Below are 14,567 nucleotides of genomic sequence, written 5' to 3'. Positions count from 1 at the left end.
GTCTGTGTCAACTTGTCCCTGCTTTAAAAAACACCAGGTGAGCCTTTCCCCTCAGATGAGGCAGCCTATTTCCAGAAAGATAAGAGAACAGCCTTGAAACTGTTTATGTAAGCCCCCAACCTTGAAGCTATGAAAAGGTCCCTTGCTGTCTTGCCACACAGCTGTGTAACCACGACTTGAACTTCTTACTCTGTAAACGATATATAAAGGAGAAACTTTCTTAACTCATGGTCAGTCTATAAGGACTTGTTTCCTGAGACTGGCCATTGCCTGGCAGTACACTTCTTTCTTATTTTACCCAACTCTCCTGGTCCCTGAAAGATCATTTCGACTCCCACTTTGCCACAACACTAACGGGAGGCTAGGGTTGGAGTTGGGAAAGAGTACACACTGTAGAGTCCTGCATTCAAATCCTGGCTGTGCTTTCACTGCTGTGTGACCTTGAACAAATGGCTGGCCTCTGCTGTGCCCCAGTGTCTTCCTCTGGGAAGTCAAGAAGACGAAGTCTGCTTTCAGGTTTGCCGTGAGGTTGACATGGGAAAGAGCCAAGCACATAGAACTCCCAGTATAGGGGCTGCCACAGAGTGAGCAGCTTGTGTTATTGGTTCCTTGACCTGCAGGTGGCTGAGCATTTGCTTTCCCTGAGCGTGCCTGTCCCCAACCTGCTGCTCCAGTGCTTTGCTGTGTAGCAGCTGCTGGTGGTGGGAGCCCTGAGCACATGGTGGGTGAAGGTGGAAGCAGAAGCTCAGCCAGCGGCCATGCCTGCCTGCCAGTGTCACCAGACCCTCCGCATGCTGCACAGATGCTCAGCTGCCCCTCGCTTCCCTCCTCGCTGCAATGCCCAGAGGAAGCTTGGACCCACCCAGGCATGGCCAAGGCCCAAGGCGGCTGGCACTGAGGCCTGGAGGTCAGAGGCCAGTGGTTGGCCTGGCTTTGAATTTGAGCCCTTCTTGCCTCACCCAGTGTCGTGCTGGAGACTGCTCGCCCTCGTGGGAAAGAAGACAGGTATCATTTCTCTAAAGGTTAATAATTGACTGACTCAAATGAAACCGTAAAAACTTAGTTCCAAAAACCTAGGTAATGTTTACCCAGTTCTCCTGCCAGATCCCCAGAGCCTTGTACTGTGCACAGCTGTGTATCAGCTGCCATGGTGGCTTAGGGACTGGGTGGAGAGACCAAATTTCAGCAGTCCCTTCCCTGACCACTCCTTCCCGTCACCACCCTGTCAGCGGCACAGCATTGTGCTAGGCTGGAGACAAGCCCTTGGATCTGAGAATGCCACTCTGTGAAGGGTGTACACTGGTGGTCCCCTACTCTGTGGATGAGGAAGGGAGGAGAGGGGAAGGCCTTGCCCCTGTGACAAACTAGGAGCAAGAGCGTCCCATTCATCTGGATTCTTCCCTTGAACCTTTGTTCTTGCTCACTGAGACTGGCCACCCTCCCTGGGCCCTAGTGGGAGCCAAGCTCCAGGCTCTGCTTGGTGGCTTGGTCTTAGTAAAGGCCACAGCTGCCCCTGGGTGGCTGTAGATGACTCCCTGGGATCCCAGGCCCGGAGCCACCCAAACCAAAGAGACCACTTGAGGATGGCAGGCAGCCCTCATCTCACCTGTGGCCTTTGCTTGGTGAAGTGACTGTGGACCCTCCTTTGAGACCAGGTTCTAATCCCAAGCCTGAAGGGAGTAGCAGGCTGGGAGATCTCTGTGCTCTCCTCAGTCTATTGTCAGGCTATTAGGTAGCAGAGAGCAAACTCTGGTATTTAGTAAGTAGCCAGCTTTGATAAGGACCCTTTCTCTGAGTCACCTCCCTGATGCTGACCTCCTGAGCAATGAGGTCTTTCCCCAGATGTGGCTTGGTCACTATTAGTCCAACAGCAGCCACAGTGATGGCCTAGTCCCTATTACAAGCCAGATGCCTAATTATGAGCCAGGGTTTCACAGGACCTGCCCTCCACTCTGAGCCATCTCCTGTTCCTTCCTGGTTCACCAATAACCCTGGCTGCCTTTACTTTGTATCCAGTTCATTCCTGCGTCAGGGCCTTACACTTGCTATTCCTATTGCCTGTAGTGTTCATCCTCTCACTCTGTGTGTGGCTTACTCTTTTACACCATTCAGGACTCCAGGCAGAGATCTCTTCAAGGAGGCCCTCCATGGCCATCCTGGGTGTATTCCATCCCCTTCACTTAGTCACTCTCTCTGGACCCTGTTTTTCCCCCTCACACTTAACACTTAAATCTGAGGGCATCATGTGTATTTGATTGCTATTTTATTGTCTGTGCCAGCTGGAACAACAGCACCATGAAAGCATGGTTGTCTTAGTCACTTTTCTTGTTGCTGAGACACAACACCTGATACCCACAACTTAAAAGGAAGAGGGGCCGGGGATTTAGCTCAGTGGTTTCACCACCTGCTGCGCAAGGGTAAGGACCCGAGTTCAATCCCTGGTACCAAAAAAAAAAAAGAAAAGAAAGAGAGATTTATTTTGGCTCACAGATTGTAGAGGTTTCAGAACATAGTCTACTGGCTCCAAAGCAGAGCAGCACAGCAAGAGTCTGGAGGAAAGTTGCTTGCTTTGTGGCATCCAGGAAGCAGAGAACAAGGGGGAGGAGCTGGGGAGGGAGATGTACCCTTCTGGGCCACGCCCTCAGTGCCCAGCCTCTTCCAAGCAGGCCCTACCTCCTAACAGCAAGTCAGCTACAAACCCACATAATCCGACCACCTCCCACAAGCACCACAAGAGTCTTTTGTTGGGCGGTCTCCATTGTGCCCTCAGCCCTTGAAAAGTGCCCACCTGTGGCAGGTACTCACTCAGTAGCCAAAGGGTGAAAGAATAACCTAACCCAGCCAGGCGTGGTGGCACACTCCTATAATCTCAGCACTGGGGAGGATGAGACAGGAAGATCACTATGAGTTCAAGGCCAGCCTGGGCTACATAGTGGGTTCAAGGCCAGCCTGGACTGTACATCAAGATCCTATCTCCCCCCCCCCCCCAAAAAGAATAACCTAATCCAGTTCTCCACTACCTTGGATGGTAGCATAGTACAGTAAGGATGGCTGAAAATGTTTTGCTACTTCTACTAGGGAGAAGGTGTTGCTTTCTTCCCTGCCTGTGAATCTGCACTTGGTCTGTGACTCACTGTGTGACCAACACAATTCGGTGACAGAAATGAAACCATGCAACTTCTGAAGCTAGACCTTAGGAAGCTGGTTAGCTTCCACCTGGCTCTCTGGGGACACACTGGCAAGGCTAGCTACTACATGGAAGGGGAACCAGCCTGAACCCACCATGCAGCCTAGTGGTGCCACATAGGCAAGTAGAGAGCCACCCTGCACATCCAGCCAGGTGCCTATGGCCCTAGCTGCCCTTGGACTGCAGCTACCTGCAAGAGCCCTTATACCACCAATTTTTGTCATTGGTTACACAGCAGTAGATAACTAGAATATAAGGAACACTCTTCATTTTGCAAAGAAACCAAGGTACTATAAGGTTAAATGACTTACCCAAAGTCACTTTGGAGCATGGACATTCTCACTTAGATGGTCTCCAAGGCTTGTGCTTTTAACACTGAGGCTACAGCAATTGATTCGTATTTCTTATTTGTTTCTGATTTTTTTTTTTTTCTTTTGGTACCAGGGATGGAACTCAGGACCTTGTGCTTGACAGGCAGGTGGCGGAACCACTGAGCTAAATCCCCAGCCCATGTTTCTGATTTTTTTATATTGCTGGTGGCAAGCTGGTCCTGAAAATATATCTCTGTCTCATTGTAGATCTTCATAAACAATGAATGGCACGATGCAGTCAGCAAGAAAACGTTCCCCACAGTCAACCCATCCACTGGGGAGGTCATCTGTCAGGTAGCAGAAGGGAACAAGGTAAGAACTGGTGACTTCCTTCAGGGCAGCACTGCATTCATTTTTAAATTTTTATATGTTTTTATATGGTTGCCACTTGACCATGTACATATATTACTTTCATAACCTAAAAAAGCCAATTAAAATTGTTGAGTAAATGAATCAACAGAAAGTCTTTACTACAGACAGAGATGTTTAGAATGTAAGTGGATTCAGTGATCCATATAGTGTGGAATTGTAGACTTGGAAGTACATTTGGGGAACATCTAATCCAGTGTCTTCTTTACAGACCTGGAAGTTGAAGGTCAGAGAAGGGAAGTGCACAGCTGGGTGGAATCTTGTTGGGTAGACTTTGGGTCTCCAGAGATATAGTTCTGGTGTCAGGTTGAATTATGTATGACAGGGACTGAAAAAAGTAACAGTTTTTTGTTTGTTTGTTTTTTTGGTACCAGGGATTGAACTCGGGATCTTACACTTGCAAGGCAGGTGGCAGAACCACTGAGCTAAATCCCTGGCCCAGTAATAGTGTTTTTAAAACTTAAAAATTAGATTTAGTAAAATATTTTCAATAGAAAAAGCATTAAAAATAGCTCAAGAAAATTTCCTGCCCTCTGCTTTAAGACAAGCCTCTACATTCATATACAAAGCCTTGCATCTTTTGCTCAAAGCAAATATGAATATTTTTCTGGTTTATTGGAAAAACATCTGATGGTAAACGTGTTTAATGTAAAGTGAAAACTCTGTTCCCTGCCTCCTGCTTCATATCTCCCTATGTGAAAGATGCTAGCATTTTACTGCTTCTCCAAGGAAAGGGAAGTGGGTTAAGCTTGCATTTTTCTGGAGAATGCCAGGCATCTTAGAAGAAATGGTTCCTTTTGCTGGCTTGCTTTCTTAGGGAGTGGGGAAAAGTGGTCAAATTCTAAGTGCAGACCCCTGGGTGCCTCTTCTCCCAAAACTCTGAGGGATATTTTGCCCCTCTTTGGGGGTTTTTGAAGTAAAATTATACAAGCAGAAATGGTCAGGATTCTCCTTTCCACCATGACTCCTGGCAAGGAGAGAAAGGAAGGTGCATGATCTAGCCCTGTCCTGAAGCCTGGTGCTAGTCATACCAAGCCCTGGGGGCTGGGAAGGACTGTTTAGGGCATTTTTCTGAGCAAGCCTGTACTGACGGCCCTGCCCATGGCTTGGCATTGGGTTGGGCAGTATTTGGAAGTGCTTATGCTGAGAAAGTCTGAGCTGCCCTGTGCGTGTTTTGCAGGAAGACGTGGACAAGGCCGTGAAGGCTGCCCGGGCCGCCTTCCAGCTGGGCTCGCCCTGGCGCCGCATAAATGCATCAGAAAGGGGCCGGCTGCTGTACCGCCTGGCTGATCTCATCGAGCGGGACCGGACCTATCTGGCAGTGCGTCCTCAGCCCTCTCGCCCTCCCTTTCCACATGGCCAGGGAGCTCACAGCATCCTATGCACAGCCAGGGGCTACACTGCTGACACCTAACCAATCAGAGTGGCATAGGATGGTTGCCATTGTGCTACACCCCTGCACCCCTAAGAGCCACAGTAAGAAGAGCCTCTCGATCCCTGATGCAGTGGGTTTGGCTAAGAAAAGAGACTAAGGAGAGAGGAGCTTTGTTGGCGAGGCCTTCCTGGGAGTGACCCCCAGAAATAGTCATGTTTCCCTTGGACCCTTTGTATCTTGGGCCCTCTTCTTGACCACAGAGGCAGAAGAAATCAGGAGACAGTCCCTTCTCCCATCCACACTATTCTGGACACAGGAGCTGGAGTGAACTTCCAGAAGGCAAATCACACCACGGTGCTCTGCTCCTAACCTTTACATGTCATTTGCAAGAGCCTGCTGGTCTGACTCCTTTGCCCGAGTGCTGATGTCCTGTGCCCCTAGAACACAGAGCTCCACTCACCAGCCTCCCCTTGAGTTCTTTTTTTCTTTGGTACAGGGGATCGAACTCGGGTCCTTGCACTTGCCAGGCAAAGGGCGGAAACACTGAGCTAAATCCCCGGCCCTCCCCTTGAGTTCTTGATGGCCAGGCTTCTTTGAGCACCAGGCCCTTTGCACACACTGTTCCCTCCGGCTGGGTTCTGTGCATTTCATTACCATTTGTACCTGATGCCTCCTACATGTCCTTCAGGTTTTAGTCTTAGGTAGGTGTTTCTAAGACTGAGCTGGGCAGTCTGGTCTTTTCTTTTTAGCATTTTCACCATGTGCAGTAGATTCTTAACATGTGTCATGGATGATTTGCATCATTATTCACTGTCTCTTTGGTCTGTCAGCTCCATGTTTATTTCTGTACTCCTAGCACCTGGATTTGGCAAAGGTTGGAAACTAAAAAAATGTCTCTGAAATGAGGGAGTGAGAAGTTGGTATCTCATCCTGCCTGTCCCCTTTCCATCTTCTCTCTGCCTTGGGAGAGGTGGGGCTATGGTTCTGAAATATCTTTGATGTTCAGTGTTAGCCCAGGCCTCTATGCCTTTTCTCAGCCCATTTACTCCATTTTGTTCCTACATCAACATGTCTTTGCTAAACTGGATTTCTCTTCTCAGGCCTTGGAGACCCTGGACAATGGGAAGCCCTATGTCATCTCCTACCTGGTGGACTTGGACATGGTCTTGAAATGCATCCGGTATGGGATTGGGTTTCTTGTTCTTTGTTTTGGCTATGCCAAAAGGGAGGGAACAATGTTGGCAGGTAGAAGTAGAATTACAGAAATGTAAAAAGATCGCAGGAATTGGAGAAGGAAGTTCCATTTAGACTCTATCCCATGGGAAAATCTCTCAGAATCAACAATTATAACTTAGTCACAAATGTTTTCTCTTTCTTCTTGAGTCACTTTCTATAATCTACGCATTACTCGATTGGAACTTGTCTATTTTATCTGGGTTACATAATTTGCTGGTACACAGTAGTTCATCGTTTTCTCTTTCAATCCTTTTCTATCTCTGTAAGGTTGGTAGTGTCTCCACTTTCAACATTTTTTTTTTTTTTTTTTTTTGGTGGTATGGGGGATCAAACTTGGGACCTTGCACTTGTGAGGCAGGCGGCGGAACCATTGAGCTAAATCCCCAGCCCTCCACTTTCAATTTTGATTTTGGTTATTTGCATCTTCTCTGTGTTTCTTAGTCCAGCTAAAGGCTTATCAGCTGTTTTGTTGATTCTTTCTGTTCTCTATTCAGTTCTCTACTCTCATTTCTATTATTTCTTTCCTCTGGCCAGCTTTGGGTTTAGTTTCACCATAAATATCTTAATGGCCAAGAATAGAAGCTTTAAAAAAAAAAAAAAAAAGAATAGAAGCTTTATTAGAGCCCTTGGGGTTGCAGGTAACAGAAACTCAGCCCAGCACAGACAATAGAGAGCCCACAGGTCTCAAATCCACAAGAGGCTTTGAGTGTCACTCGCCCTGGCCCCTTGCTTCACTGTTCTCTCCTCCACGTGGCCTCTTCCCAGGCCAGTCTTTGTGCTGGAACCTGGCTGCTCGTGGCACCTGACCAAGCTGTAATTCTTCATCCTAAATCCAAGACATGGGGGGAGGGACCATGATTGGCACCTTTGAGTCTGACTAGCTGTGTGCAGGGTGGACAAGCCATTGTTTGTACAAACAGTGGCTGCTCCTCTCTGATATGTAGACAGAGGTGCTGAGGAGAAAGTAGTGCTGGAAAACTAGGAGTTACCCTTCACCACAGGAGTGCTCAGCCAGGGCTGTCACATCTCCCAGGGGAAAGTGAGCAATTCCAGGCTTTTTTTTTTGTTTTTTTTTTTTCCAGACATTTTTGATTGCCACAATGCAAGGGAGGGGTGCTACTAGCCTCTAGTGGGGAGAGGCCAGGGATGCTGCTAAGCATCCTGCAATGCACAGTGCACAAGATAAGTCCCCACAACAAGAACTTTTCAAACCCTAGATGTCAGTGGTACTGAGATAGAGAAATGATACAAGGGCACCCCAGAGCAGCTTGGTGAATCTCAGACTTTACCACACTTCTTCCCGAGTTTTAGTGTTATTCTTTTTTGCTTATTAAAAACTTTCTGAAGCTGGGTGTGTTGGCACATACCTGTAATCCCACAAGTTTGAGGCCTAGGCTACATAATGAGTTTAAGGCCAGCCACAACTACAAAGGGAGACACTGTCTCCAAAACAAAACAAACCCTTTCTGAGCCAGGCATGGTGGCACATGTCTGTATTCCCAGCACTCTAGGAAGCTGAGGCAGGAGGACTGCAAGTTTGAGCCCAATCTGGGCAATTTAGTGACTTAGTGAGACCCTGTCTCAATATAAACAATTTTTTAAAAAGAGCTGGGGGTGTAGCTCAGGACAAAGGCCTTGGCTTCAATTCCCAGTACTGAAAACCAAACAAACCCCTGGATTCCCCTAGATAGCTGGACTGAGCATAGTTGGGGAGTGGGCTCATGGAATCTGGTGTTTTTTACAAGTACCCCAGGTAATTCTGAAGCTTTGAGGATACTTACATACAGTGGCTTATTGTGCCCTACCAGTCATTCACTGGTCTATCTCTCAGGGAGAAAGCTAGAATGAGGGTGGGTATCAGGAAGATGCCCCTGGACCAATTTGAATCTCTTCTTTCTGCCAGGGATTGCAGGGGTCCCTGACATTGACAAAAGCTTGGATTTTCTTCTTTTAAAGGTATTATGCCGGCTGGGCAGATAAGTACCATGGGAAAACCATTCCAATTGATGGAGACTTCTTCAGCTACACTCGCCATGAGCCCGTGGGGGTGTGTGGGCAGATCATTCCAGTAAGTGCCAGCCCTCCAGAGGTCATCAAGGGGGTGGGGTGAGATTTGGCAGTGTCTGCAGGCTCATGGCAAAGGGAGAGGGTCTGTAGGGGGTGTAGGAATCCAGCCAGGTGGTGGCTGAGAACAGCTCAAGCCAACCTGAGTTCAAGTCCGAGCCCTGCCACCTGTGCACTTGGGACCTTGAGCAAGTCACTTATGCCCTTAAGCCTCCATTTAATCATCTGAAAAGTGGAAATTAGTGCCTGCTTCAGATTAAGGCTTAGCATGGTGCCTAGCACCTAAGAGCACAGATGAATACAAGTCACTGTCTTCATCATTGACTACTGGCCTCGTCCATCCATTTTAATCCTATGATGCAGGTGTGGGGTCACATGGGGTTCAAAGGACTCAGTGCTGCCTCTGATCTTGGGGAAGCATTTCCTGCCCCTCAGTGTAGCTCTCTGAGGAGGGCTTGGGTTTCGGGGTGGCTGTTGTTTTGTGCAGTGGAACTTCCCACTCCTGATGCAAGCATGGAAACTGGGCCCAGCCTTGGCGACTGGAAATGTGGTTGTGATGAAGGTTGCTGAGCAGACGCCTCTCACTGCACTCTATGTGGCCAGCCTAATCAAGGAGGTGTGTAGCTTGTTTCTATCTTGACCTTTAAATGCCTTTGCACAGGCTTGTTCTGGAGGAGTTCTGAGGAGAGGTGTCCAGGGCCTCAAAACATGGGTGTTTGCAGAACCCCATCATTACCATGTTAAACCACAGGGGCTCCCTGCTTGCTTTTTCCACATTGGGCTTCATGGCAAGATCACCTTTTAAAGAGTGAAAACCACTGAGCAGGTGTGGTGGTGCACACTTGTAATCCTGGCACTTTGGGAGATGAAGGCAGGAGGACTGCAAGTTCAAGTCCAACTGAGGCAATTTAGTGCCTTAACAAGACCCTGTCTGAAAATCAAAAAAGAGCTTAGCTAAAATTGAAATGGATTAAAGATCTAAATATTAAAACAGAAACACTAAACCAGCTGGAAAAGAAGTTAGGTAGAACTCTTGAAGACACTGGCCTAGGAAAAGATTTCATGAACAAAACCTCAGTTGCACGTGAACTAGCACAAAGAATCAACAGGTGGGATATCTTCTTATTAAAAAGCTTCTGCACAGCAAGAGAAACCACCAACAGCGTGAAAAGACAACCCACAATGTAGAAAAAAATTTTTACCAGCTGTTCCTCAGACAAAGGTCTATTATCTAGAATATATAAAGAACTTAAAAAAATCAGACTTCCCAAATTTAAAGATCCAATCCAAAAATGAGCATCTGAAATAAACAGACATTTCTCAAAGAAGTAGACATAGCAAATAAACATGAAAAAATGTTCAATACCACTGGTCATTCGAGAGATACAAATGAAAAAAAGAGCTTAGGATGTAGTTCAGTGTGAAGGCCTTGGGTTCAATCTCCAGTACAAAAAACCCCCAAAAAACCCCAAAACACAGAAAGAGAAAGCCGTTGCCCTAAGTGAATTATGAATTGTCCACAGGGACCCCCACAAACAGGCTTCTTGTCCAAAGCATTTTGGATTCTGTGCCCCATAAAAGCTGGTGTCTGTTCCCTTGTGTCCCCATAGACTATCTTGGCCTGTCTGGGGAAGAGTGTGTTCTCCCTGTCCAGGCCCTTGGAGCAGGACAGTGACTCACAGTATCCCCCTGGCTTTTGCCTACAGGCTGGCTTCCCTCCTGGTGTGGTCAATATTGTTCCTGGATTTGGCCCCACGGCTGGGGCTGCCATCGCCTCCCATGAAGACGTGGATAAAGTGGCATTCACAGGGTCCACCGAGGTAAGCTGTCCTGGGGCTTCATGCTTGCAGTGTAGCAGGCTTAAGTTCCCACTGTCCTCAGAGGCTGCTAAGTCAGGAGGAGCACCTGGGTGCCATATGTTGGTTTCTCCAAACCAGGACTGGCCTCTGAGCAGCTTGAGCAAGGGCCCTGTACTACTGGAGGTTAGGACTGGTGGACTTCATAAAGCCTGGAGTGGAAGCCAGACCACCTTGGCCACATTAGGCTTCTTGAGCAGCACTGCCGTTGTGGGCCTCAGAAAGACACGAGTTCAAATCCTGACCTTCACTTCATGACATGGTTCATTCTCAGAGCGTCTGTAAGGCTCTGTTCATTTCCTTTATGAGGATGGTAGTATCTGCAGTAGGGACAATAGGGACATTGTAGTGGGAAGACAATGGGCTCTGGTGTCAACTACTGTTTGAGCAGCATTTACTTGTTGTGTAACCTTAGGGCAAGTCACTTGGCCGCCTAATGCCTCTATTTAAAGTGGGAGTAAGAACCACACCCGCCCCAGGGTTGGAGTGAGGGTGGGAGAGGTAAAGCTTATCCTGGAGAAAGTGCTAGGTGATTGAATAGATGAGTGGGTGAGAGGAGAGAGAAAGATAAATTCCATCTCTGGTGATTCCATAACATAATCTCCTTGAGAGCAGGGACAAAATTCCTTCTAGAGATGAGCTTTTTCTCAGATGTCTATGTTGATGGATTCAAGAGGGACAGAGAATAGGGTAATGAATGTGATCTTCAAACAGTTCCACCTGCAATAAAGTGTCATACATGCAGCTTTCGCATAGTGATGGCGTTAAGAATCCCCCTTTGGTTTGGCCACCTCCTAATTTAAAGCTGAGAGGTGATGTTGGGAGTCTCACGGAGGGGCTGGTTCCCTGAGGGGGATGTTTGTGTTCAATCCAGAAATACGCTCAGGAGGCTTAGGGCCAGGCTTTGGGAAGATGTCGGTGAGAAGCACACTGTCTTTGCCCTCATGGAGCACAAAGTGTGCTGGGAAGGAGGCTTGGAAGCAGATCTGAATCCGAGCGAGTCCTGATCCTGCATTGACCAGCTGTGTGATTGTGGGCCTGTGGCTTGGCCACTTGGAGCCTCAGCTCCTTTTTCTAAATCAAGGGGAAGAGTGACATTTGTCTCTAAGGTCATTGCAGGGATTGGGCTTCATGTACACACAGCATTTGGCATAGGGCCCAGTGTGCACGAGGCACTCAGCGTGCAGTTATTCTGCCTAGGACAGTGGTGGCAACCTCTGCAATGTCTGCTGCAGCAGACTGTTTGTATCATTGAAAGCTCTGAAAATCTCACCATCACTGGTCTAGGAGCTCGGGCTGGGGCACAGATGCAGAGTGAATTCTCCAGGGCTCTTGTGATCTAGTGCAACTCAGGGGTCCTCTGTTCTACATCTTTGCACTGCATTTGGCTCTTTCTTCCTCCACTGAGAGCTTGTCTCTGTATCCGCACAGGTTGGCCAACTCATCCAGGTGGCTGCGGGGAGCAGCAACCTCAAGAAAGTGACACTGGAGCTGGGGGGAAAGAGCCCCAACATCATCATGTCGGATGCCGATAGTAAGTTACACGGTCCATGTTGTGATCTTGCTCTCTCCAGCAGCCTTAGGCCTCCAGTGGGATTGGCATTGGGACCCACGGTTCTGGCCACAGCCTCTCCTCTCTCATCCTTACCCACTCGGTTGGGCCAGGCCACTGTGCCCCACATGCTGTCAGTGCAGGCCGCTCTGCTGTCATCCTGGACTTTCCTCCCAGAGGAGATTTCCTTCTCTATCCAGTCCCCATGCTCTGGGAATGGAGAGATGACCTTGTCTTTTTTTTTTTTTTTTTTTTGGTACTGGGGATTGAACTCGGGACCTTGTGCTTTTGAGGCAGGCAGAGGAACCGCTGAGCTAAATCCCTGGCCCTAGATGGCCTTGTCTTATTAAAGCCCAGGTTCTGGCAACCAGCAGGCACCATCCCTGATAGTGGCATGAATAGCTACGTGGGAGATGAGTGACAGGGCCAGGGTTAGTCACCTCTTCTCATGGTCGCTTTTCTATTCCTGTCTCCAACCCACAGTGGACTGGGCCGTGGAACAGGCCCACTTTGCCCTGTTCTTCAACCAGGGCCAGTGTTGTTGTGCCGGCTCCCGGACCTTTGTGCAGGAGAACGTTTATGAGGAGTTTGTGGAGCGAAGTGTTGCCCGGGCCAAGGCTCGGGTAGTTGGGAACCCCTTTGACAGCCAGACAGAGCAGGGGCCGCAGGTATGCTGGGCAGCTCCAGGGAGGGGCTGGGAGTCTGGAGCCAGCATGGCCAAGTAGAAATGGCATCCAGTTTGGAGGCAGGTAGGGCTGGGGTTGAGGCTCACTGCGCCACATGCCCCACTGGCTGAGCATGAGACCCCGTTTTCTGTCTCTTTCTCATACTCTGGAGGCCTCGTGGATGTTGGTAGAGGAGCCACAGCCCTGGCCTCTGCATGGGACAAAGTTATGGGCCTAATTTCTTTCTTTCTTTTTTATTTGTGGTATTGGGAGTTGAACCCAGGGCTTTCACACTGAGTTCCCCCTGCACTACCCCTTTTTTAAATTTTGAGACAGGGTCTCATTAAGTCTCTAAGTTGCCCAGACTCCCAGTAGGTGTGTGCCCTCTCTTTTTTTTAACAGCTATATAGAGATATAACTCACATACCATAAAATTCACCATTTGAAGTGTATGCTTCATTGGTTTTTAGTGTATTCACAGAGTTGAGCAACCATCACCACTAATTCCAAAACATATTTATCAGCCTCCAAATAAATCCTGTATCCCCCCATTGACAGTCATTCCCAATTTGTCCTTCCCTCTATGTTTTATTTTATTTTTTATTTTTTATTTTTTTGGTACCAGGGATCGAACTCAGGTCCTTGAGCTTGCGTAGCAGGTGGCGAAACCACTGAGCTAAATCCCCGGCCCTGTGTTTTATTTTTACTTTCTTTTTTTTTTTTTTTTTTTTTTTTTTTGGTACCAGGGATCAAACTTGGGTCCTTCCACTTGCGATCTGTGTTTTATTTTTAAAAATTTTATTAATCTCATAGTTGAAAAATAAAAACAATAGGTTTGATATGCATTTATTGATGGCTAATGTAGTTGAACATTTCTTGTATTTTATGTTCCTTGATCCCTTTGTATTTCCTCTTCTGACCTTGCTTAGCAAATTCAATACTTTAGCCCATTTTACAATTGCCTCATGGCCTGTGTGGTTCTCAGCTGGAAGCCTGAATCTCACATCTCCAGTGCTCTGGGCTCCTTCTGCAGGTAGATGAAACTCAGTTCAAGAAGATCCTTGGCTACATAAAATCCGGGAAGGAAGACGGTGCAAAGCTGCTGTGTGGTGGAGGGGCCGCTGCTGACCGTGGCTATTTCATCCAGCCCACTGTGTTTGGAGACGTGCAAGATGGCATGACCATCGCGAAGGAGGAGGTTAGCAGCTGGGGCCAATGCTCTGGGGAATCCTCTTAGACTTCGGAAAGGAGGGTGAATAACTTGGTCCTGCATCTTGACATTGTGACCCACCAACTGACTTTGGATCAGCCCTGTGCATAGAACAGGACATTCACAGTTTGCATCTGATGGTCTTCTCTTCTAGTTTTTTTTTTTTTGTCAGGACTTTCAATATGTAGTTGAGACTGGCCTTGATCTCACTGTGTAGCACAGGCTGGCCTCAAGGTCTCGGCAGTCTTCCTACCTCAGCCTCCCAAGTGCCAGGATTATAGTTGTGGACTGCCACACCTGGCTATTTTCTTCAGCCTCTTTTGACTACTGGTTGTCTCAGACATCTGAATTCCCTAGTGTAGACCACAGACCCAGTGAGCCACTCATCTAGGAATGATGTGTGGCCCTTCCTATGGCCTTGATATAAGCAGGATATTGGATTAGACCCAGGGGCTGCGTCTCTGCCTGATGGTATTGGTTTGGTAGTCTCCCCTCCGAGCTCACTGTGAATGCAGGGCAGCAGCTTTTCTGATTCAACCACCATAATTTCCCAAACAGTAAGTGAATGCCTGCTGTGTGCCAGGCTCTCTGAAACCCTGGAGATGCAGAGGTGTCAGGACTCCACTGCTCACAGCTGCATTAAACCCTGGAGAGGCCCTAGGGAGGGAAACCATGGTGCCAC

At 48.1% G+C, this 14,567-nt stretch overlaps 2 protein-coding genes across 2 annotated transcripts in view; one reads left to right on the top strand and one right to left on the bottom strand.

The window, feature by feature from the left end:
- Brap (BRCA1 associated protein) overlaps window positions 1–14,567 on the bottom strand; it is a 147,766-nt gene that overhangs the window by 113,419 nt on the left and 19,780 nt on the right. The window lies entirely within an intron of this gene.
- Aldh2 (aldehyde dehydrogenase 2 family member) overlaps window positions 1–14,567 on the top strand; it is a 31,166-nt gene that overhangs the window by 9,952 nt on the left and 6,647 nt on the right. The window contains exons 2-10 of the mRNA XM_004843781.4: window positions 3,766–3,870; window positions 5,108–5,248; window positions 6,403–6,482; window positions 8,495–8,606; window positions 9,090–9,218; window positions 10,309–10,422; window positions 11,890–11,992; window positions 12,494–12,678; window positions 13,709–13,873. Of these exons, the coding sequence (XP_004843838.1) occupies window positions 3,766–3,870; window positions 5,108–5,248; window positions 6,403–6,482; window positions 8,495–8,606; window positions 9,090–9,218; window positions 10,309–10,422; window positions 11,890–11,992; window positions 12,494–12,678; window positions 13,709–13,873 (1,134 nt within the window). The remainder of the gene's footprint in view (window positions 1–3,765; window positions 3,871–5,107; window positions 5,249–6,402; window positions 6,483–8,494; window positions 8,607–9,089; window positions 9,219–10,308; window positions 10,423–11,889; window positions 11,993–12,493; window positions 12,679–13,708; window positions 13,874–14,567) is intronic.

The sequence above is a fragment of the Heterocephalus glaber genome, unplaced genomic scaffold, assembly GCF_053883595.1.
Source record: "Heterocephalus glaber isolate CG9 unplaced genomic scaffold, H.glaber_assembly_v1.0 deba00001687, whole genome shotgun sequence".
NCBI lineage: Eukaryota > Metazoa > Chordata > Mammalia > Rodentia > Bathyergidae > Heterocephalus > Heterocephalus glaber.
This window is presented reverse-complemented; position numbering and strand designations above follow the sequence as displayed.